This window comes from Lemur catta, chromosome 13, assembly GCF_020740605.2.
Source record: "Lemur catta isolate mLemCat1 chromosome 13, mLemCat1.pri, whole genome shotgun sequence".
Taxonomy (NCBI): Eukaryota; Metazoa; Chordata; class Mammalia; order Primates; family Lemuridae; genus Lemur; species Lemur catta.
In genome coordinates this window covers 68,754,242-68,776,916 of record NC_059140.1, presented here as the reverse complement: position 1 = coordinate 68,776,916, position 22,675 = coordinate 68,754,242, and the positions used below count along the sequence as shown (strand labels likewise).

The 22,675-nt window shown below is 39.0% G+C and overlaps 1 protein-coding gene across 1 annotated transcript in view; it reads left to right on the top strand.

The window, feature by feature from the left end:
* FREM2 (FRAS1 related extracellular matrix 2) overlaps nucleotides 1-11,648 on the top strand; it is a 144,266-nt gene extending 132,618 nt beyond the window's left edge. Inside the window, exons 17-24 of the mRNA XM_045566735.1 lie at nucleotides 3,017-3,209; nucleotides 4,725-4,829; nucleotides 6,302-6,429; nucleotides 6,533-6,667; nucleotides 7,775-7,901; nucleotides 8,743-8,930; nucleotides 9,143-9,289; nucleotides 10,419-11,648. Of these exons, the coding sequence (XP_045422691.1) occupies nucleotides 3,017-3,209; nucleotides 4,725-4,829; nucleotides 6,302-6,429; nucleotides 6,533-6,667; nucleotides 7,775-7,901; nucleotides 8,743-8,930; nucleotides 9,143-9,289; nucleotides 10,419-10,925 (1,530 nt within the window). The 3' untranslated portion in view covers nucleotides 10,926-11,648. The remainder of the gene's footprint in view (nucleotides 1-3,016; nucleotides 3,210-4,724; nucleotides 4,830-6,301; nucleotides 6,430-6,532; nucleotides 6,668-7,774; nucleotides 7,902-8,742; nucleotides 8,931-9,142; nucleotides 9,290-10,418) is intronic.
* Nucleotides 11,649-22,675: the final 11,027 nt, after the last annotated feature.

Sequence of the window (22,675 nt, the reverse complement as noted above, 5' to 3'; positions counted from 1 at the left end):
ATATTGATTGTATATTAATATATATTGGTCTAAGTAAACTATATTATTCAGATTGATTTCACCTGTTTCTTTTTACTTTTTGAATGTGGCTGTGAGAAAATTCAAAATGACATATGTGGGCTCACATTATATTTGTACTGAATGGTGCTGGTGTAGATACTTGGGTGTTGGTCCTGATTGCACTGAATAATCTTGGGCAAGCCAGTTCTCCATGGCTTAAGTCCTCCAAATGTAAAATATACCCTTGCTCAAGCGAAAGTTGCAAAGGAACAAGAAAAACCTAGATTATTTTTCACTAATGTGTATGTATATATACTGCCTACTTCTATGGGAATTTTAAAACATCATGAAGATAACATGTAAATTGGATAGCTACAACTATATGGCCAAAAGAAGTGAAGAATTAAATCTACTGCAATTTTCCTCAATACTAACTTCCACCATAAACAATATTATAATTTTTCTTTTGGGCTACTCTCCTTTCTTTCTATTCTTCCCCTTCTTGCCTATCTCACACACAGACGAGAGGCCTTTCTATGTCCCTAAAGCAGACAATACCCTCCCTAAATACATACTTGCCATTTAGTATAGTATTAATAGTATAAATTTGACAGTGGGTTCCCTTTTCCAGGTCATGTGCATTTTACACTTTACTTTTAAATATGGAATTTAAAGTGTTGTTTGCCTTTGTTGAAGAAACTTCGAACATCAGTAAGAACATAAAATCACTCATTGTGTCTCAGTGTCTTTAAGACTTCATATACATTTCTTTTAGTATGAACAAATGCCTTTAAAAAGTCTTGTGGTACAGGCTGAAAGAAAATTAAGTGCTTTTTTAGATGGCATATAAAAGTTAGATTGGTTGCATTGTGTTCTCCAAGTTTGAAGAAATAAACAGGGAGGTTACCTGGATGGTCGAGGTGATTCCCATGTGGGCTCCAGTTCCTCTAGGTAGAGATTCTAAGTACACAGAAAGAAGATCTGGCCATAGGTAATAAGAAAGTGCAATAAGGTGCAGATTCTGTGTCCAGAAGTGATCAAACTCTAGTTTCCCACAAGAATCAAATGAAATCAAGTAAGAATTATTCGGAGAGCTGTACTCCAAGTAATTTATTCATAGGAACTGAATATTGGTAATTCATTCCAAAATAGCACACTCAATGACATTTGATGTATAGAATATAATATTGGCAACAATTATTCTTAGCACCTACAAAGTTTAATTAAAAATCCATGCCTAGTGCCTATTTTTTAAAAAAATCATAGTTTATTAAAATATTAATCTTAATCACTAGTGGCATGTGGACTGACTTAATCACCCTCCCCAAAGTGTTAATACTGAACTTCAAAATCAATTGCTCAATGACAGTAATAATAGCCACCCTTAGAAAATACTATCTCAAAGGAGTTTTATTGCTAGGTATCTCACCTGCTGGCCAGGTTAGCAGGTAATGGGAAGTGCTGGTTACCACACAGATGGTTCTGTTTTTATGTATTTTATTAGGGATTGAGGTTTTCATTTTTGTGACCTTGAGTTTACTTTTAACTCTATGATAACGTTATAAATTATGGTTCTCATGATTTAAATTATCTGCGGACTCATGTATGTGATTCCTGTTGTCAGCTCAGTGTGGAGGAAAGAACTAGACCATTATCAGACAGCCTGACTTGAACTTCTAAGGAATGTGATCTGACCTAAGTCCTTTCTTTCCTCCTATGTAGAAGAGGCTAGCTGTATACACCCTACTATTCTGCAGAGCTATTTTGAGAATTAAATATGATAACCTTTGCGGGATGATCCTAGGACTGCCCTCAGCTTTGTTTGGAATATGATGACGTGTGATAGAGTAGAAAAAACATGGGTCAAAAGCTGGGTTCTAATCTTGGCAGAGCCACTCAGGAGGTTTCGAGAATTTTGTGGGAAATTTATTTCTTTGAGGCTTAAATATCCTATCTCTTTCTCTTTCTATCCATCATCCATTTATCCATCTATCCATTCATCCATCCAACTATCCACACATACATATTATATAAATATGATTATGGAGGGAGAGTGAAAATATTATAATAAATAGCACTTTGGGGAAACTAAGATAATGTCTGAAACATAGTAGGTGCTCAATAGATAGTTTATCCTCCACTGCCCCCAACCCATCTGCTAAAAACTTGAAGGAGAAAAGTATAAAATTCAAAGTAAGACACTTCATTTCAACTAATGATTCTTGAGACATTGTAAATGTTACATGTCATGACTAAGCATATTTGCTCCCAGATCTTTCCTGCTTTATCTTCCTGTATGTAATGAAAAAGTAGCTCATAACAGTATTTTTCGTAATAGAAAAGAACTGGAAACAACCCAAATGACCGTCAGCTGATGAATAGATAAGTAAAATGTAATGCATGAATACAATGGGCTGCTATTCAGTAATAGTAGGGAATGAAGTACGGAGACATTCCACATCAGGGATGCACCTTGAAAACATTATGCTAAGTCAAAGAAGTCCATCACAAAAAACCACATACATGGTTCCATTTATGTGAAATGTCCAGAACAGACAAATACATAGTGACACAATGGTTGCCAGGGGAGGAGGGAATAGGTGACTGCTATTACCTTCCTTTTAGAGGTGATAAAAATGTTCTAAAATTGATTATGGTGATGGTTACACAACTCCTTGAATATATGAAAAACCATTGAATTGTTCACTTTAAATAGGTGAATTATATGTATGTGAACTTAATAAAACTGCTAGAAAATTAAAAGGACTGTTTAAGTATATAGTATTTTCAAAATAATGCCGTTTATCTGAAGGATTTCTGATACATACTCTTTGTTTTAAATGGAAGTAGGTAGTAGCTATTTAATTGCTCCAAAATTAAGTGAGGGGAAAAAAGTATAACATGCTATCATTTTCTTTCCTCAGTGATTAAGTGAAAGCAGAAAATGGCTTGTACAAAATTAGGCTCATTTAGTTAACATTGGATGGTGTTGATAGATACAATTTTATTGTTTTAGGTCCTAAACCTAGTGCAATCCTATGTGACCCTTCGAGTCCCTCTGTATGTTTCCTACGTGTTCCATTCCCCCGTGGGGATAGGAGGCTGGCAGCATTTTGACTTGAAATCGGAGCTTCGTCTAACTTTTGTGTATGACACTGCCATCTTGTGGAACGATGGGATTGGCAGCCCCCCAGAAGCGGAACTCCAAGGTGGGTTAATAAGACTTAGAAAACCCATTTTCTTACCTGCTTAAATTTCTTCAGAGGATTTTTTACTGTAGCTAAAAATAATAGAAACAACTTTTGATATATTTTCTTTTTCTATCCAGTAATAAGATAATTTCACCTTTGTCATGGAAAAGCTTTATTTTAACTAAATCATACGAGTGCCTCAAATTTTGCCTAATACGTAACTGTTAAATATAATTTTCTGCGTTTCATGGATATTTTACTCTTGTGGTCTGTCTTAGCTGGTTAATCATGTATGTGTTACATAACACATGTATATATTTCCATGGGTTCTAGAAAATGGATAGAGGAAGTTCCAATCAAAAATACGGAATGAACCCAAGGGAAAAGGTCACGTGTTTCTTTCTGAAAATGAAAGATACATTTTAAAGTCTAGTATAAATAATTATGTCCTAAATTTTAGTTCTGACTCTACAGCTAATTAGCTGTGTGATCTCAAGCATATTGTTTAATCTTTTGGGGACTTAATTTCCTCTGAATGACAGACAAAATTTCTAATATCTCTTTCTGTTTTAAAATACTATTATTCTGGGATACTTTAGCTGAATATCTTGAAACACTGGTTGTGATTGCCACTAACTACTGGGCCCATGAACATCTCCAAAACTTTGTTTCAATCTCCATGTCAGAATCATAACTCAAAATCCACAAACATAAAGCTAATTAATCCATTAACAGAATCAGTGCTTTTTCTTTTCAGACATGCATTACTGTTCTGGATCCATGAATGTCATAGCACCATGCCAACATTACTTCTTACTAGCCAGAAGGAAAACAAAGTTGATAGTGCATCTCAAATATAAATCTACTGTCTTAAACAGATTAAAATTACCTTAAAGCTATGTGACAGGTAACATGATCACCCTGAATAATCATTCCAGATTATTTCAAATGTTTTGATTCCATGTCTTGCCCTTAGCAGATACATATTTAGGTGAATCTTAATGAGGGTCTTCTCTGTGGTTCTCAACTTCTACGTGAGGATCTCTTGATCTTCTCTTGATCTCTGAAAATAAATTTTGTCAAACTTGAGTTTCTTGGGAAAGCTCCAGAGTTTTCTTTAAGTTTATAAAATTCAAAATATTAATAATTCTGAAGAGCTGAAACCCATTTCATGTCCAAATCTCCATAATGTTGACAAGTTCGTTTGTCATGTGTCTCAATTTACAGCTTCCTTTTTGTAAACTAAAGTTTTGTGGAAAAAAAAAAAACAACTTAATCTATTGCAATCAATCTGTGTATTTCGTAGTGACCTCACTCAGTATACCTAATCCATTTTGCCTCCCTTTTAGACACCTTTTCTCCTTACAAGAGAAAATGAAAATATTTCTGCCTCTCTTACTCAGAATTCTCTGATAATACCCTTTGCCTAGAATTCTTAGAGACAAAATAGATCTGCATTCACTTTTGGAAGGAATCTGTACTTTAGGGGTCTCTGGCCACTCACATTTCCCCCTGGGTGCTCTCCCACTGTAGGTTCCCTCTACCCAACCAGCATGCGCATCGGTGAGGAGGGGCGCCTGGCTGTGCACTTCAAGACCAAGGCTCAGTTCCACGGCTTGTTTGTGCTGTCACATCCGGGTAAGCCCCGTTATCCATTAACAGCCCCTCCATACACAACAAGGATGTAGTTTTTCCTTACGCAGACACGTTTCAGCACGCTTCCTTGTTACCTTTGAAGCCCTTAATTTCAAATGGATTATATATGTGTAATTATCACCACGACAGCTTGATAATTTTTTGGCTTCATTTTATAATCCTCAAAATTATCATTATGCAAAATTTTAGAGAAAATGCAAAATAATTAGAGTAAACTTAAAAGGAAGCCCTATTGAGTTCATTTTAAGTGGAGTTTTCCTTCAATTAAAAAGCACAGCAATAACAATCCCTTTCTCTGCTTTGCTTCCATTGTACAAAAAAAAATTGAATTTCAGGTGATTCATTCAGCGAGCACTTCTCTGTTCACAGCTTTTACCGAGGTATTGTGAGAACGCTTTCTATAATAGAGTCAGAACCAGTACTCCACTATTCGTATTTAAGTCTCAGACATGTTTAATGAATTATGTTAATAATTGGCTATGCAGTTTTACCAACTGATGGACTGTGCAGTCAAAAGCTTTGTTTTTTAATAAAGGTCATTAGAAATAATTTATTTTTTTATTTGACTTTCCATATTACTCAGCTGGTTTGCATGTTTTTCCAGAGTGCCAGCTGAGATTGGAAAGGGAAAGTAGTTCACTCACCATGTTTATATCCTTCCTTTTTCTGGGCATGAGCTCTAACAAAGCAGCGAAGAGGGCTGGTGTTTAGGAAGACAAAGAGGCTTCGTTGTATTTTTATGAGACTGAACTACAAGAAATAAAGAACTAAAAACACAAAATCATTTTGCTTTATTGTAATTGACAGTTCTGGAAAATGAGGATTTCCTGGTCTTTACAGTTTCCTTCCACATGTCCACCTTTCTAATAAACTGAAGCTTTGTTTAGCCACAATTACAGGCAATCTAATTAAAATTAGATTCTATTCATAAATTGGGTTTGCCCAGCTGTGTGGATACTAATAGACTATTTTAAGTTCAGCTCATAGCTTTGGTGCACAATAAATGCATTCACATCAGCCTTTTTTTTATTGCTTGGACTTCTGGAAAGTAGCCCTGAACAGTTTGAGCATTTCTATACAATTACCTTGTGACAGAATTACAGTGCAGAAACAGCACTGAATTAGGAATCAAACGTCACATGTCCTGGCCCTGTGATTTTGGGAAAGTCACATAGTCACTCTCAGCCCAATTTCTTCATCTGTAAAATAAGAATAAGTATACCAACCATCCCTGCTTTGCAAGCTTATTATAAGAATAAAAGCAAGGCCAGGTGCCGTGGCAGTGAGCTAAGATGACACCACTGCACTCCACCCAGGGTGACAGTGTGAGACTCTGTCTCAAAAAAAAAAAAAAAAAAACAAATACTGTATGATAACGTACTTTGAAAACTCTAACCTGTTATGTACTCTTTTAATTTAACCACTATACCATTGTCATTACTGGCACTCACCAGCCTCCTTTACAAGCTCAGTGATCATGTCAACTAATCATCCGGGCCTGACATTCTCCCTCCGCCTCATAAGGAGTGAACCCACCTATAACCAGCCGGTGCAGCAGTGGAGCTTCGTCTCTGACTTTGCAGTAAGTGACTGAGACCCTTACTTAATTTTCCTTTTCTGCTGCCTTCTGATGGCACCTCGGATTTTTATATGAAATATATAAATAATGTTCTCTCCTCTCAAAGGTACGTGACTACTCGGGGACCTATACGGTAAAACTGTTGCCATGTACCACCCCACCCCACCAGGAGTACCGCCTGCCCGTCACCTGCAACCCCAGAGAGCCTGTCACCTTTGACCTGGACATCCGATTCCAACAGGTGTGTCTCATAGAATCATCATCTCTTGACTTGCAGAATCCCACTTTGTTAAAGTCATGGTTTACTTTATTAGTAAGAAAAAAAAAGAAAGTATTCACACATGGATGACTTTAACTATTGCATGCTGAGAAAAAAAGGAAGTCAGACAGTAAAGAAGTGAGGGAGGAAAGGAGGAGGAAAGAATGGCCCTTTATCTGTTAGTCCAGGATATAAAATTTATAATTCAAGTGTATGCCAGGGTTATTTTTTTTTATCTGATCTTATCTTGTCTCCTCCTGAAGTTTGCTGCTTTAGAGATTTGAGAATTTTCCCCAGACTTCTGTACCTCTTTGTCTTGTTCTTAACAATAGGAATATGAAATCCTGTAGTTCAAACCCCCTCAAAGTACCTAGTTGCCATTGTGGGTTTTTTTTTTGTTTTGTTTTCTTTTTTTGAGACAGAATCTCACTCTGTTGCCTGGGCTAGAGTGCCGTGGCGTCAGCCTAGCTCACAGCAACCTCAAATTCCCGGGCTCAAGCAATCCTTCTGCCTCAGCCTCCCAGCTAGCTGGGACTACAGGCATGCGCCACCGTGCCCGGCTAATTTTTTCTATAGATTTTTTTTTAGTTGTCCAGCTAATTTCTTTCTATTTCTTTAGTAGAGACGGGGTCTTGCTCTTGCTCAGGCTGGTCTCGAACTCCTGAGCTCAAACAATCCACCCGCCTCGGCCTCCCAGAGTGCTAGGATTACAGGTGTGAGCCACCACACCCGGCCTGCCATTGTGTATTACAAGAAATGTGATGGCATCTTTTGCCCATGAACTTACCCTAAATGTTGGCCTTCCACTTACCGTGATATTTACAAGTCCTTACATAGCCCTATAAACCAGTGGAAATGAGCTCAAGCAATGCTGTTTAGTCCCATTCACAAAATAATTTAATTCCATCAGTTTTGCCTTCACAAGAACAAAATCAATGTTACAATTCCCTAAGTTAGCTTGGTTGGCAAAATGCAATGCAGTGTTTAGTGTCTACACCTCAGTATACAGAGAATGTGTGTATCTGTAACTGTTTGTCCACCATCAGAGCTCCCAACAATACATAAAAGGGCTTTTACACTTGATTTTAGGTCAGTGATCCAGTGGCGGCTGAGTTTAGCTTGAACACCCAAATGTACCTACTCTCCAAGAAGAGTCTCTGGTTGTCTGATGGATCCATGGGATTTGGGCAAGAGAGTGATGTTGCTTTTGCAGAAGGTATCAGAGGGTTGCTCTGTTTGTCATGTGAATCTGTTGTGCTTTGCTTTATTGGTATGCCGGTTGCAGGGGCAGAAATTATAGCTTCTTCCATGAATTTCAGAATATAACTAAGTCTTTATCTACATTGGGAGGTGTAAGAAGTCATTGAAATTGGATTTTTTTATATACTGAGGAGGAGAACCTCTATCCCCCTCACTTGAGTGACTTTTGGAACAAGTTTGGATTTTTTTCTTGAATGTGTTTTCAGCTTGCATATAATCAAATGCTGCAGCTACATAAGATCATAAATGCCTCATAGGCAAAGATTGAGCCTGTCTTGTTCAATGGTGTGTACATAGCACCTGGCAAGATACCTAGCACACATAGTAGGGGTTTAGTAATAGCTGCAAAAAGAAATGATGCAGTACCAGGGGGTTTGATAAAGCAAATAAAGCTAATTACGATTTTTATTGATGTTTTCTTTCTTAGTGTTATTCTGTATTGCACTAGCTTACATCTTACCAACCAATTTACTTGTGTAAAGTGGACTTTAAGCACAATGGAATATATTAGTGCCAAACTGTAGACCAGACCTTGAAATGATTCCCACTTAGTGGCGAAGCATCCGAGACTCCGCAGATCTTCAGTCACTTGTGGTTAGTGTGCACGGTGGTCTTATCTGAGGCCTGGGAGTGGACCAGATCATGAAGCTAACACAAAAAGGCCTTCAACCCTCAACAGCAGATTTAGGGAGCACAGGAAATAATCTCTGTGTTATTATTATCATGAACTGTTTGCACGGTCACATTGAAAGACCTTGTTTCATAACGGAAGTGACAGTTCCACATCTCTGTTTCAGGTGATATAATTTATGGTCGTGTTATGGTGGATCCCGTCCAGAATCTGGGGGACTCCTTTTACTGCAGCATTGAGAAGGTGTTCCTGTGCACTGGCGCCGACGGCTACGTCCCCAAGTACAGTCCGGCGAATGCAGAGTACGGCTGCCTGGCGGACTCTCCTTCACTCTTATATCGATTTAAAATTGTGGTAAGAGCTTTGACCCAAACCATGAACTAGACAGATTTTCAAAGTTCAGCCTTTTTGTCTTGTATTTTAAAACAATATCATCATTTTAAATTAAAACAAAGGTTAACATTGTTACGGGAATTTGTACTTGTACAAAACTAACAGGAAAACATTCTGTCCTTGCAAAAGTTGGCACTATCTACAGCAATTATCATTTTCCTTATTGCTTAAAGGACAAAGCCCAGCCAGAGACACAAGCCACCAGCTTTGGGAATGTCCTGTTTAATGCCAAGCTGGCCGCGGATGACCCTGAGGCCATTCTCTTAGTGAATCAGCCTGGATCTGATGGATTTAAAGTCGACTCAACACCACTCTTTCAGGTAGGCCAAAAACAAACTCACCTGCAATGGCCACCTAACCACGTGCAAGTTACTGAATATTTCTTTGTCTTGGATGCCTCATGTTTAAACGGCAGGAATAGTAATATTGCATAGAGTTAATGAGATCAATGAATAAGACAATGCATATAAACCACACAGCCCCATACTGGGCACACAGTGAGTATTTCGTAAACTCTAGCTTATATTATTTTTATTAATATGTTAATGTTAGTTTACGACTATATATACCAGAGACTTTTATCCAGCCCAGAATGTAAATTTAAGTCTGACAGTTGGGTAATTTGCTTTTCTTATTCAAAACTTCCTTCCTGTTGACTTTTCATCAACATCTTAATTAGAGTGATCTTGTGTGAACTGCTAGACTCAGAAAAGCAATTGTGCGGAGCACACAAAATCTCCATTCTCAAAAATTTCAGAAACCAAGATAGAAAATTCTGACTCAGAGATAGAAGGTGGAGAGGGACCTTCTCTCTGTTGGGCAGGCACAAGAATCCCAAGCAGACAAACGCGACAAATTTAGAGATGTGTTTAGATTGTAAATCTTTGAGAGAGCGAATGCACCCTTAGGATATTTATTAAGAATCATCCAGACAAGATGGGCTGTAGAAATATGTTATTCAGTCTATGGGAAGAATCTTAAGAAGGCATATTTATTATGTTGAATCTTTTCAAACAAGAAGTTAAAGTATGATACTTTTTGTTTTCATTTTTAACCTTAACTCTCAAAACATATGGCCTCTCTGAACATTTCAAAGAATCATCAGAAAATCTAAAAGTCACTTAACTTCTCTGTATTCTTATTTATTCATTTTTAAATGAATAAGCTAGACCATGTAATATTTAAAGTTCTTTACAGCTCTCACATTCTATGACTATAAGTGCCAGATGTTTACCAAGTACATGCTCCCTTAAGAGTGGCATAGAATGTATCAGAGTGCTTTACACAAAGCCTTGTGCATTCTACTCACTCAAAAATATTAAGTAAATTAATTCTGCTGACTAAATTAAATTATCATTTATTATTACCTCTGCTCTTAATTTCTCTTGCAAATAGTCATAAATGAGATACAGTATCTAATTCCCTAACAAATGGAGCTGTGTTTTCCAGGTTGCTCTGGGCCGAGAATGGTATATACACACGATCTACACAGTAAAATCAAAAGACAACGCCAATCGAGGTATTGGCAAAAGAAGTGTGGAGTACCACTCTCTGGTGAGTCAAGACAAGCCCCAAGGCACCCCCAAGAGCCGGAAGAGGAGGGAGATCAGGAGCACGCCCCCGTTGGCGTGGGAAATCGGTGCTGAAAACAACCGAGGAACCAACATCCAGCACATTGCCCTGGACTGCACCAGCAAGAGGCAGATCCCCCCGGGGAGAGTCCCTCCTGATGGCGTCCTGCCCCGGGAGCTCGACAGTCCCAGCTCTGAGGTCAGCCTGGTCACCGTCGTGGGAGGCATCGCGGTGGGATTACTCAGCATCTGCCTCACGGGCATTGCAGTGATGATGTGCAAGAACAAGGAGAGGTTCAGGAGGAAGGACGCCCCGAAGGGCTCTGGCAGCGGCCAGCCCATGATGCCCCCTCAGAGCCACCACAATGACAGCTCAGAGGTTTGATGACTGCAGGTGGAATTCAACCTTTTCCTCAAGTGCCTCAGAAAAGACCGCAATAGAACCTCAGATACTTCGGATAAGCTGCAGAGAATTGGGGACTTCCATGATGAAGCTGCTCAGAAGGCATGACTGTACTCTAATGTACTTTGATTTGAATTCTGTCTACTCTTTGATGTATCAAAGGACAAATCAAGACCACCTCTTTCCTCATGCCCAGAAGGCAGCAACACCGTATTCACACATACACAAAGCCATAGAAGGACAATGAGGAATGTACTTCTTGTTGTAAACATATTCTCTACATGGTGGGGATGAACCTATTGCAAGGTGCTAACAGACTCTTTCAGAAGTGGGAGAAGAGTCTATCGTTACTAAGTTAGTGTGAACTTTGAAGGTGCAATTACCACACTGTTTATTCGTTGTATAACAGATTATTACTAGAAAGGTTTTAATTGGTAGTCTGGAAAAATGGTGAACACACTGTTTATCATGACAAGTTTTCAAATAAGTGAAGACAGCATAGAATTACGACGAGGGGTAGATCAACCCACAAATCACCTTATCTGCTATTCGGGAGAAAGTGGAAGGAAAGACAGAGGGAAGGGAATTCATTCACTCAGATGTGAATTGCTTCTCATCCTCATCAGACCCTCCTTGTTTTATTTGCTTATTTAATTTTAAATTAAACCAAAGAATATGTTAATTCTGTAAGAGATTTGTAAGAGAGCCTGCTCTGTTTTGGCATGTAGTAAGTAATAGTAGAGCTCTAGCTTGGTAGTATACGGTATTGGTGCTCAACATTTGTAGGAAATGAGAGGGTTGGTGATGTCCGGATGACAGAGAAGTGTCATAGAGTTAGAGTCACTACAAGACAATGTTCTCTAAGAACTGAGCCTAGATGTTTGCAGTATTGAACCCATGGATGATAACGAGAAACATCATTACAGATAGTGAAGGGAGAAAATTATATTTATTACTATTATGTGTATAACCAGAGTGCCTCTTATACATCTTTATAGAGTAAAAGGACATTTTTACAGATAACAGATGAGGCTAGCCCTCAGAATGGCATAGCCACACAATAACATTCACAACTTAAATCAGCCATAGAACATTTTATTAGCTTCCTAATCAGCATCTGGTTTAAACAAGGGGAATCTCTGCAACTGTCATTCTAGAAAAAGTGGCCAGCATCATTCAACATCTTCTTCTTTGATTCAAGAAGGCATCACTCTGGCATCCCCCGGGTCAGGAAACTGGTACAGGAGGTCACTCTCAGTCTCCAAACCTGTATTTTGTAGCCCTGCTCATCATCCACCTCACAAAGCCAAGGAACCTGAGGCTTGTGTGGCAAGCCTCCTGTTGCCTTTCTGCAGAAATATGCTTTTGACAGATGGCAGAAATTTTGCTTGGAAAACTTCAATATTTTATTGACCAGCCTCCCAAGAGCTAGTAAACATATTTCATACAAAAATAAGGTCAGGAGACAAAGAATGATGCCTAAAGATAACCCTCAGGTGCTTCCTAGAACCTGTGTCATGTCCAGCCATGACCTGGTCCCTCTGGACATCCTGGTAGAATGGAGAATTTCAGAGGGCAAACTTCTCAGGTCTTACATGTACATCTTAATCTAGTGTCTGTCAGTACCAGCCGTCTCTTGATTGAGATAAGAAAGCTACGCTGGTGCTGGGAGAGAGGTAAAAGTGTAATACTTGCCTCTCTTCTTTTAGGCAGCTCTGCACTACATATTCAAAGTCTTTTTAAAAATGGAGTAGACAGTAGCATCTTTCCATTGGGAAATTTACAGATAGCACTCGTGCCTCAAAGGTCCCTCCCAAGGACTTACATAAATAGAAAGTGCTCCATAGCCCAGGAAGTCACCTATCAAAATAGCAATACTTTCTTAAGCATCTCCCTTTTCTTTTGCTTTACCTTCTGGCAGATGCTTCACTGCTTCCTTGGCTACCTCATACTTTGTATAGGAATGAACATGACTTAAGCAGCTTCAAATAGTGTGCGGACTTTTTAGCATTGAGCGTTGGGTTCAATTTATGTAGACTGCTACAGAAAGTATTCTCAGTCGACTTTCTGATATTTTAGCAATTACAAGCTGCAGAGTTTGACTATCACGCAATGTGGGGGGTCTCTGTCGGTGAACAGAGTCCATCAGTGGAGTTTATTACCACACGTCTGCTTTGAGCCTTTGGGCCAGGCTAATTTTATACCAAATTTCACTCTACAGTGGGTGTTCTAATGAGGCTACTGTATATAAATTGGAGAGCTTATAAAATACAAAATATGTCTATTATTTCGTCACAAAGAGAAATTTCTCCTTCCCTGCCCATCTCCTCTCTTTCTATCCTCTCTCTATCTCCTTCCCTCCCTTCATCCCCTTCAAAAAATACCTCTCTGTGGGAAATAGGCACATATCGCTTTCTTAAGTATAAAGTACTTAGATCTTTGCATCATTTTCCTAATACCTGTTTACTGAATATGTAATTTAATATACATTAATATTTTTAAAAAACTCATAGTGGGAAAAATCAGGCAAAAAAATTTTGTTAAATAAAACAAACCCTTATTTTCAATTTTTTGTTTTTAGAAAACTATTCTGGTATTATCAGCATAGATACATACAAAAAATTCCCATACAGAATAGGATATAAGTAATAATAGCTCCTTAGATACTCAGTAGCTCTGACCCCTGTCAAGGTCTTGTTGATATTACATAATAAAACAAAAACAAAAATAAATATTAGCACCCGGGGCTCTGCTAAGCATATGAACCATGAAACATTAAAATAAATATGTTTTAATGATGGTCTTATTTATTCTCATTTATTTCCTCAGTTACTGTTTACTGACTGCTACCTAAGACTAGCTACTCTCCCTGTCCTCAGGCAGGTTATAATTGAATGTGGCTCTTTATCTGGACTGCAGTGTCAGGGTTTTCATTAGGTTCTCTCCTGGACCAAGAGCACACCGGTTATATCTGTGAACCACAATTTAGAGTCCAACAGTAGAGTCCACTCTTTTTCATCAAAAATAACTTGACCTGTTATAGAGCATACACATCTAATACAAAATATTTCAAGCCAGCGATTTAGTGGAATTGATCTTCGCAAACCTAAACCGAGGAAGTACGTTGTAGCGCTGTGGGTGGCACTGCATGTTCTTTTCCTCGCGGTGGAAGATACGCCCACTTTATTCCAAGAGTGGGGTACAGCACATAAACCCTCCTCCCAGTCCTTCAGCATCATCAGCACCTCTGAAGTCCACCCTCTCACAGGCATCCGCAATGTTTGAACAATATGAGTGAAGGTCAGCTAGAACCCTGCTGCTCAATATGAAGGGATTTAGATCTATCAGCAGCAAAAGAGCTTCATCATCAAGTCATCTTACCTCTAGTTCTTTTCCAGGGTACCAACTCCAAGGTCAACATTAAAAATGGAAATGGACCTGTGTAAAAACTGCAGAAAGCCTTTCCTTATGCATGTCAATGCTAAGAGTTCAAGTGTTCCCAGGTTGAGGACTAGTAAAGTGCCAACAATAGAGCTAAATATAATGACATTTAGATTTTAAAAATTGGAAATATTTCTGCTCTTATTTTGAAAATACTTATTTAATATTAACTTGGAAACCAATTCAGTCCTTTAATAGGAAATAGAAAATATTTTTAACCATGCAAATGTTCTACAAACTTGGGAATTTTCATAATTGTATTAATCTGAAAATAGGCATGTTGCCATTCTTTTAAACTCATTTTTCTAGACATGATAGCCATAATAAAAGGATGAAAACAAGTGTCTTTATTAACCAGATGGCAAATGAATGGGACTCAAATGTTCAGTCAGTTCAACTTACCAAGGTTCAGAAATGTGTAATTTGGCAGGAAACTACAAATACCAGTGCTATCACAGCCACACACACACACACACACACACACACACACACACACACACACACACACGTGCATGCATATAAAAACAACCAAACATCTCATTTCTAGAAAAAGATAACCTTAAAGGCATACCTCTAACTGAAATGGCTCATAAAAGATTACCAAGGTTAATGGAAAGATCATTTGTGAAAACATACTATTGTGGGAGTTTCTTAACATTAGTTCAATGGTTAATATATTGCCTTGGGATATTTCCCTAGAATTGATTGCAGCATTGTATGGTAATGACATAGAAATTTTTAGGAAATATTATCCATAAGTTCAAAGTATCCCTCAATGTGTATTTTCCCCTTTTCCATATCCATTGATGCTAAAGAACAAAAAGGCTTTGAGATTTTGGTAGCTATTTGATTTTGATAAAATACTTGAAAATAGGAGAACATGATATTCTCCTACAGTTTCCACCAAAAAGATTACATAGAAAACTTTGCAATAAAGAAAGAAAACTGACTCTCTCTCGAACTAAAGTTGAGCAAAAAAATATATACCAATGTGGGTCTCTCTTTTGATTTAATTTTATTGAAAGAAAAATCAGAATATTAAATTTGCAAACTTTTAAACAATTTTTGCCTTCTTCCCTATCTTTTAAGTGCATTTAGTTCCTTTCCCCTGATATTTGTTGGCTTTGTATTTATTTTTCAATATTTTGTTTTGCTAAAGAACAAGAACTGCTCCAGCAATGACTTTTACTTCTGCTATCTTTTCTTTAATTTAATGGACTAGCTTTTTCTTTTCTTGAGATTTTTCTTTCTTCCAGTAATGCTTCCCTTCTCGTTTTAAAACCATTACCATTTTCATGATAAAGTTAGCATTCTCATGCATGCGAAAACTGGTAAGTCCACCCAGCAATTGGACAGTGTCCCCTTCTGTATAAAATGTTCAGGCTTTTAGGTGAAAGAAAAAAGATCTTCCTTCAGAAGATCAAAAGTGTCATAATAATATGATGACAATCTGTGCCTTGATTTATCTCTCAGTGGAGGTCCAACATGGACATTAAAATGTAAAAAAAAAATCCCTTTGAGGATTTAATTGAGTAAGAATAAAAACTCAAAGATCACATATGTGAAGTTCTTTTGGATGATTGAATACTTTGCAATAAAATAAATAGCCGGAAGAAACTGTTAAAATGTTAACAGCATAGAAGTTTTAAAACATACAATTATTACATGCCCACTCTTAGCCAGATGTTGCCTACGCTGATTATATGATTATTTAAACACTTCAGGTAAATTTCTACCATGGATATTTATTTTTTTCCAATGTTTGGATCATCCTCTCACTTAAGAATTTTCAGTATTGTACCTTAGAAAAGAATAAATAACAGAATGTAAATTTAAAAAAAAACTAACATTAAAAATAAAGAGCATTATAATAAAAATCACTTAAAATATAGAAAGGCAATTGCTGGTAAGAATAAAAGATCATTTCTCTACAAGCTAAAACTAAGCACATTACAAAGAGTAATACAAAGCAAAATCTTTCACTGTGACTTCAGGAATTCAAGTTTTTGGCAAGATATTTATTTTTAAAGCCCATCTGTCTATCAAAGAAAACTTTATTCTGGACAAGGGGCTGTGTGTTTTATAATTGTATTAAGTGCCTGCTTCCTTCCTGTGTGCCCGCCATAACACTTAGTAAATTTATGTTTATCTAGCCACTGAGTGACATATCTCTGTCTAATGGAATTATTTGCAGAACTTAATAGCTTTTGTTACTTTCCCATGGGAATTTTTCGAAAACTAACAGGGTCTAATTTTTTCATATATTTACTAGGTTACCACATATTTGCTGGATATTGAAGTGTATTCCCAGGAATCTAATTATGCAAATAATTTGGAGCCATTCACTCTTAAATCTGTGTCTAAAATAACTCTTGTTACCACTTGTGTGTCATAACTACACCTGCTTTGCTTCAAAATATATCATGTGTTTAATATAAATAAAACGTTCAAATGGCCAAGTTATTGCAGTGGTTTCTATGACTTTTATTTACGCGAAGTGCCAGAATTCCTGTAGTCTGCAATGACTGGTTCTGGTTCTGGAGCCATGAGCTTATGCAGGCCTTGGGACTGGGTTCCCACCACCATCCTGTTACTGTTGGTAAAAACTTGACACTCCTTAGCAGGATGTCCCCGCAGGGTCCTAGCACCTGCATGCCAGGTAAAGGGTGTAGATACAGCCGCAGGCCTGCCAGGGGCGATGCACGTTCAGAGGAAACAACATAGCTGGAGTGACTAATCCTTTGTCCCAGGAAGCAGTGTGGCTAGACCTTGCTATAATTAGGAAACGCTGTCCAGGTGCACTGATGAGGGTATAGTAACTGATCTGGTCTTTACTGCCCAGGTGGACTAGTCACCCTTATGCAAACTTCATGTAAGTTAATGATCATTTGATTGCAACTCAGATTTTTAACATGAAGCCACAACTATTTAATACTAAAAAGAAATGCAAAGACAACCTCTTGTACATACTGAAGGATAATCCCAAGAAAAGAGCAAAATGAAAAAAAAAAAAAAAAGAGAGAGAAGTAGAAGAAAAAGCTCTTTCAGCACTTTTGGATCTGGAGAGAGAAGTGGCTGTGTTGTCACAGAAAGGTTATCATCAGCAACAGAAATGTACATTTCAACCAATCTTCAACATTGGAAAAAAAAGAACAACTGGCCTATGCGATAGGAAATTTCCAAGCTGCTAGGGAGAAAACCTGGTCTTCAGGAAGTTTGGGGAAGGGAACCAGAGAAGGAAAGATTCCCAATCCAGCCTCGCCATTATTAACAGTGGGAGATAAGATATCCCTGCCATAAAGCCACAATCACCCAGAGGTACCTAATTTAAGGGAAAAACCCCCAAACCAGACTTAGTCAAGGTAGATCCAACTAGTTACATACTGCAGCTCCCAAATCAGATACCTGCAAGATGCCCACACCTTGTAACGGGCACAGGAATGGCCAGAACCACCAAGACAGTAGCATCAGCTTGTGGGACCCAAGAGGAGCTGTGGTCAAACAACCACCTGTAACAGCTAATCTCACTATTCCTTTACAATGGTTTACAAATTTGTTCATTTTTAAAATTTATTTGACAAGTATTTTACTAGCTACCTACTGTGCACAAGCCACCAGGATAAGTACAAGCATACATTGGTGATTAAGCCAGGTACTCACTACCCTTAGGAGCTTACAGTATAACGGAGAAAAAGTTTAAGTCAGAATTATGCAAACATGTATTGTATTAAATTATCATTGTGCTGTGAAGGATGCCATGGGAGTGAATTATAGTGTGATCCAACCAAGGCTGAAGGGGTGGGAGAGAATCAGAAAACACTTTCTATCTCTCTCTGCCACTAAGCTCACCGCTCTGCCACCTGGTCCCAGGACACTTCTGGTCTCCACTCCCATAGTTATGTCCTCTTTGAATCTGTTTAGCGGACAGAGGTAAGTGGACTCTAGGAGAGGGGCCAGGATCTGTTAATCAACTCTAAGATATTTAGTTACACCCAGAACCAGAGCAGTAAAGAGAAAGACTTTCACAGCAAAGTAAACCAATAAAAGTTTAGACTGTCTTCCTTTCTCTCAGGTAGCACTCAGCTCCCTCAGCGAAGGATAAAGGAAGGAAAAGAAAAGTATGTGAGCAGCAATGATGAGGCATCTGCTCCAGCTGTGTCCAGTCCTCTGGGGCCATTGGTCTGGCCACAGCAGATCCTCTAGGAGCTGTGAACATAGAAACAAGACTTGGGGGAGAGCAAGGGAGGTGCAGGTGTCTGGGTGGGTCTTTCAAACATTTGAGGGGAAATGCGGAATGAGTGAATATTTGGCCAAAGAACAGTAAAGACTCTCTTCTCCTTGCCAAACTCTCTAATTAATAGGTTATTTTTATAAGGCAAAGAATAAAAGATTAAAACATCCAAAAGACAGAAGGCATTTTTAAGAATTTGGATTTCTATCCAAAACAACATTAAGTACTAATCATGTTTCCTGAAGTCACTTTTTTTCCCACAATCTGCTAGTGAGTTGGTTTCCTTTAGTTTACAGGTCCAAGTGTAATGGAGACCACCCCCCTACCTTCTAGCCAGTTCCTACAACCACACAGAGGGCCAGAAACTAGATGTACATACAGAGTCAAGTTCCCTGAATGTAACTTGGCCTCTGCTTCTCCCCTCTGAGGTCCCTGCCTCCTTTTTATACCTAAGATGATTTGGCAGGGATGCCATCCAATTTGCATTTTCTCTTTCTAATTTGGAGCACTGAGGGAAGTTTTTTCTTTCACTAACAGAGGTATTACAAAGTTGCAAGCAAGCAAAAATTATGTTGGCAGAGAAATTTCTATCCTAGTAGTTAAAAAAAAGATGGAAAAACTGGAAACATTTTATACTTGTGTTCTCTTTCCTGAACTAGAATAGTCTAAGCCTTGAGCCCTACGTCTTTCAGGTGGAGATTTAGCAAGTCCATGGTTCAGAGAGAGGAAGACTGAGGGAGGGCCCCACCCCTACAGGGGTGTGGAGTGAGTTTTGGGCACCTGGAGCCTTAGCTCGTGTTCTCCCAGATTCCAGCATCCCCAGCATCAGTCAAGCAGTCCAGACTCTCCATTGAAAAAAAGATGTGTCTGGAGATATTATGATTTCCTTCAACAACTCACTAAAAGGACAAAAGCAAATAAAAAGCCACAGGGTTTGCTTAACTATTCTGGGGCTGATTTCAGAAAGAAAACTTTTATTTCTTAGGTATTTCTCAGATCTAGGAAAGAAACAGTAAATGACACTATAATGGGTTTGGTCAGGGAAATAGATTTGATTTTGACAGAGTCTTGAAGAGCCCAGAGAAGATCGAGAAATTCTGTCATACCGAAATTCAGGATATTTTGTTGACTTTCTAAAATCCAGAGGAATATTTTGGGACTAGCCTGCGTGGGCCCTGGATTAGGCTGAATTCAAAGAAATGAATTTTCACCAAAATTCTCCAGATGAAACACTACATTGTCAAGTGAAATGCAAATTACATTTCTTCCTGTTACTACTACAACCTGCACCTCTCATTTAGATGAAAAAAAAATAAAAATAAAGTGTGAGATGGTCCTTCTGTTGTTTGCCTTCCCAGGGCCCAATCGTCCTCCTCACATGTCACGATGTTTAGCAGCACGATCGGATTCCGCATTTGCCAGCCTACCATATTGCTCACCACCGAATTCACAAGATCCACGTTGTCTAAATTCTACGCAGGAGGGAGAGAAAACAAGGTCTCCATCACAGGCCGTCAAACACTGCAAAGGCTGTAGAATCATTCTAAAACTCTTGCTCTCTACTCAACTGCATATGAGCATCACATGGGGAATGCTTGGGTCACGCCTCACGGTGATTTAATCAGAAACTCTGAGAATGGAACCCAAGTATCAGTATTTCTTAAACCTCCCCAGACTATTTTAAAGGTAGCCAGGGTTGCGAACTTCTAAGCAGGTCACTGGAGATGTATATGACATCACACTTCGTCATTAGCATGGAGGAGATACTGCCAGACTCTAAGCTTAGACTCACTAAGAGGGAAGGACATCAGTTCGCTGGAGCCACCATAGCAAAGCACCACAGACTGGGTGACTTAAACAACAGAAATTTATCTTATCACAGTTCTGGAGGCCAGAAGTCCAAGATCAAGCTGTAAGCAGGGTTGATTGCTGCTGAGGCCTCTCTCTCTGGCTTGTAGATGGCCGTCTTCTCCCTGTGTCTACACATGCTCTTCCCTCTATATGTGTCTGTGTCCAAATTCCCTCTTCTTATAAGAACACCATTTTAACTTAATTACTTTTTTAAAAACGCTTTCTCTAAATACAGTCACATTCTTAGGTACTCAGGGTTAGGATTGAAGATGAATTTGGGGGAACACAATTCAGCCATAACAGGAAGTAATAAATGGTAAATGATGTGCCAGAAGGCACATCATGAGCTTCAAATATACCATATGAATCAATACCATTTCTATATCCACCCAATGTAAAGGAAGCAAAAACACAAAGACAGGTTATTTCTGTCCCTCATTTGAGGAACAAAAAATGAATAGAGCACAAAAGATAATGGCTACCTTGCTTATGTCCCAGGAATAAAAATAATCTAGTTTTTTTTAAGGAACAGACAATATCAATATTTTGAAAATTATTAAGATGCTTTTTATCTTTTTTGACTTTCTGAGTACCTGATACTTAAAGTATCTATTTTCCATGGAATTTGGGGTAAGTTCCAATCAGGGTGTTCTGGAAGAAACGTAAAGAGCTTCTGGCATTCAACAGTGGGATTTTATAGCTAGACAATAACCTTACAGCCAGGCAATCATCTTTATAAAGGACTCTATAAATTGCTTTATTTTCCCCTTTCGGACATTAAGGGCTGAGCTTTTCTGGCAAGGTCATAGAGTTTTGTGTAAGGGGAAGCCAGAGAGAGGAGAAAGGGGTGAAACTTACTCTTGTTCTAGTGTCAGAGGGTTGGGTGAAAGAGGGAACTGGGGAAGGGTGGAGGGAGAGAAAGAGAGGAAGGAAGTGTGGGGAGAGAAGAGGCTGCATTAGGTAAGTGACATTAGCAGCAAGACCAGAGCAGGAAGGGATCTTTTCCCAGCCCCCCATTTCCCATTTGGGACTCTAGAAAGTGATCATCTCTTGGGGGACTCCCTTCTCCAAGTAGGGCACAGCCAAAGACACTTTGTGAACAGTGTGTGTGATGCCAATGACCACCAGAAATTGGACTGCCCCAAGGTTCACTGTGCAGTAGGAAAAGCTGGTCTTCCCTGCCACTCCATTGCTTTAGATTTGAGAGACATACGGGTCATAACTCTGACACACCTTGGCACCGTGACCTTGGGCAGGCTGCTTCACTCCTCTGGGTCTCTGTCTCCTAGCCTGTCACATGCAATGATTCAAAGAGTCTAGGGGACCAAAGAGTCTATGGTCCAAGGGGACCATTGTGAAAATGAATGGAGAGTGGGGAGAAGAAAGGGCGCCATGTGTGGAGCCCCAGGTCCTCCTTCCCTACTGCAGCCAGACGACCTCCATGTTTGTCCACCATTTATACAGTCACGTGTCTCTTAACCCCAGGAATACAATCTGAGAAATGCACTATTAGGTGATTTCGTCATGGTGTGAACCTCGGAGAATACTTACACAAACCTACATGGCATAGCTATGGCTCCTAGGCTACATACTGGTACAGCACGTTACTGCACTGGATACTGTGGGTGACTGTAACACAGTGGTAAGTGTTTGTGTATCTAAACATGTCTAAACATAGAAAGATACAGTGAAAACATGGCATAATGGTTTTATGGTACCATTGTGTTTGCAGTTCATTGACCAAAACATCACTATGCAGCACATGACTGTATTGGGCTTGACTTTAAATTTGCACTCAAATAATATTTTAAGGCTTTAAACATAATGGTTAAAAACCACTGGATTGGATGACCTCCAAAGTCTTTTTCAGGTTTCATCATCTCCATTTCCTCCAATCCAGATTTCCTTTGCAGCATCTCCCCCTTTTCACAGTCTCTTAGTGCCCTTCCATGGTCTTCTGGCCACTCAGAGCCCCTTGGAGTGAACATTCGCCACAACTGACACTCACCCCGCAAGCACCTGCCAGGGTCTGAATGTCTGTATCCCTCAAAACTCGTGAGTCGAAATCCTAACCCCCAAGGGATGATATTAGCAGGTACGGCCTTTGGGAGGTGATTAGAGCCTTCGTGATTGGCATTAGTGCCTTGTAAAAGGGACCCAGAGAGATCCCCCATCCCTTCTCCCATGTGAGGACACAGGCAGACGCCAC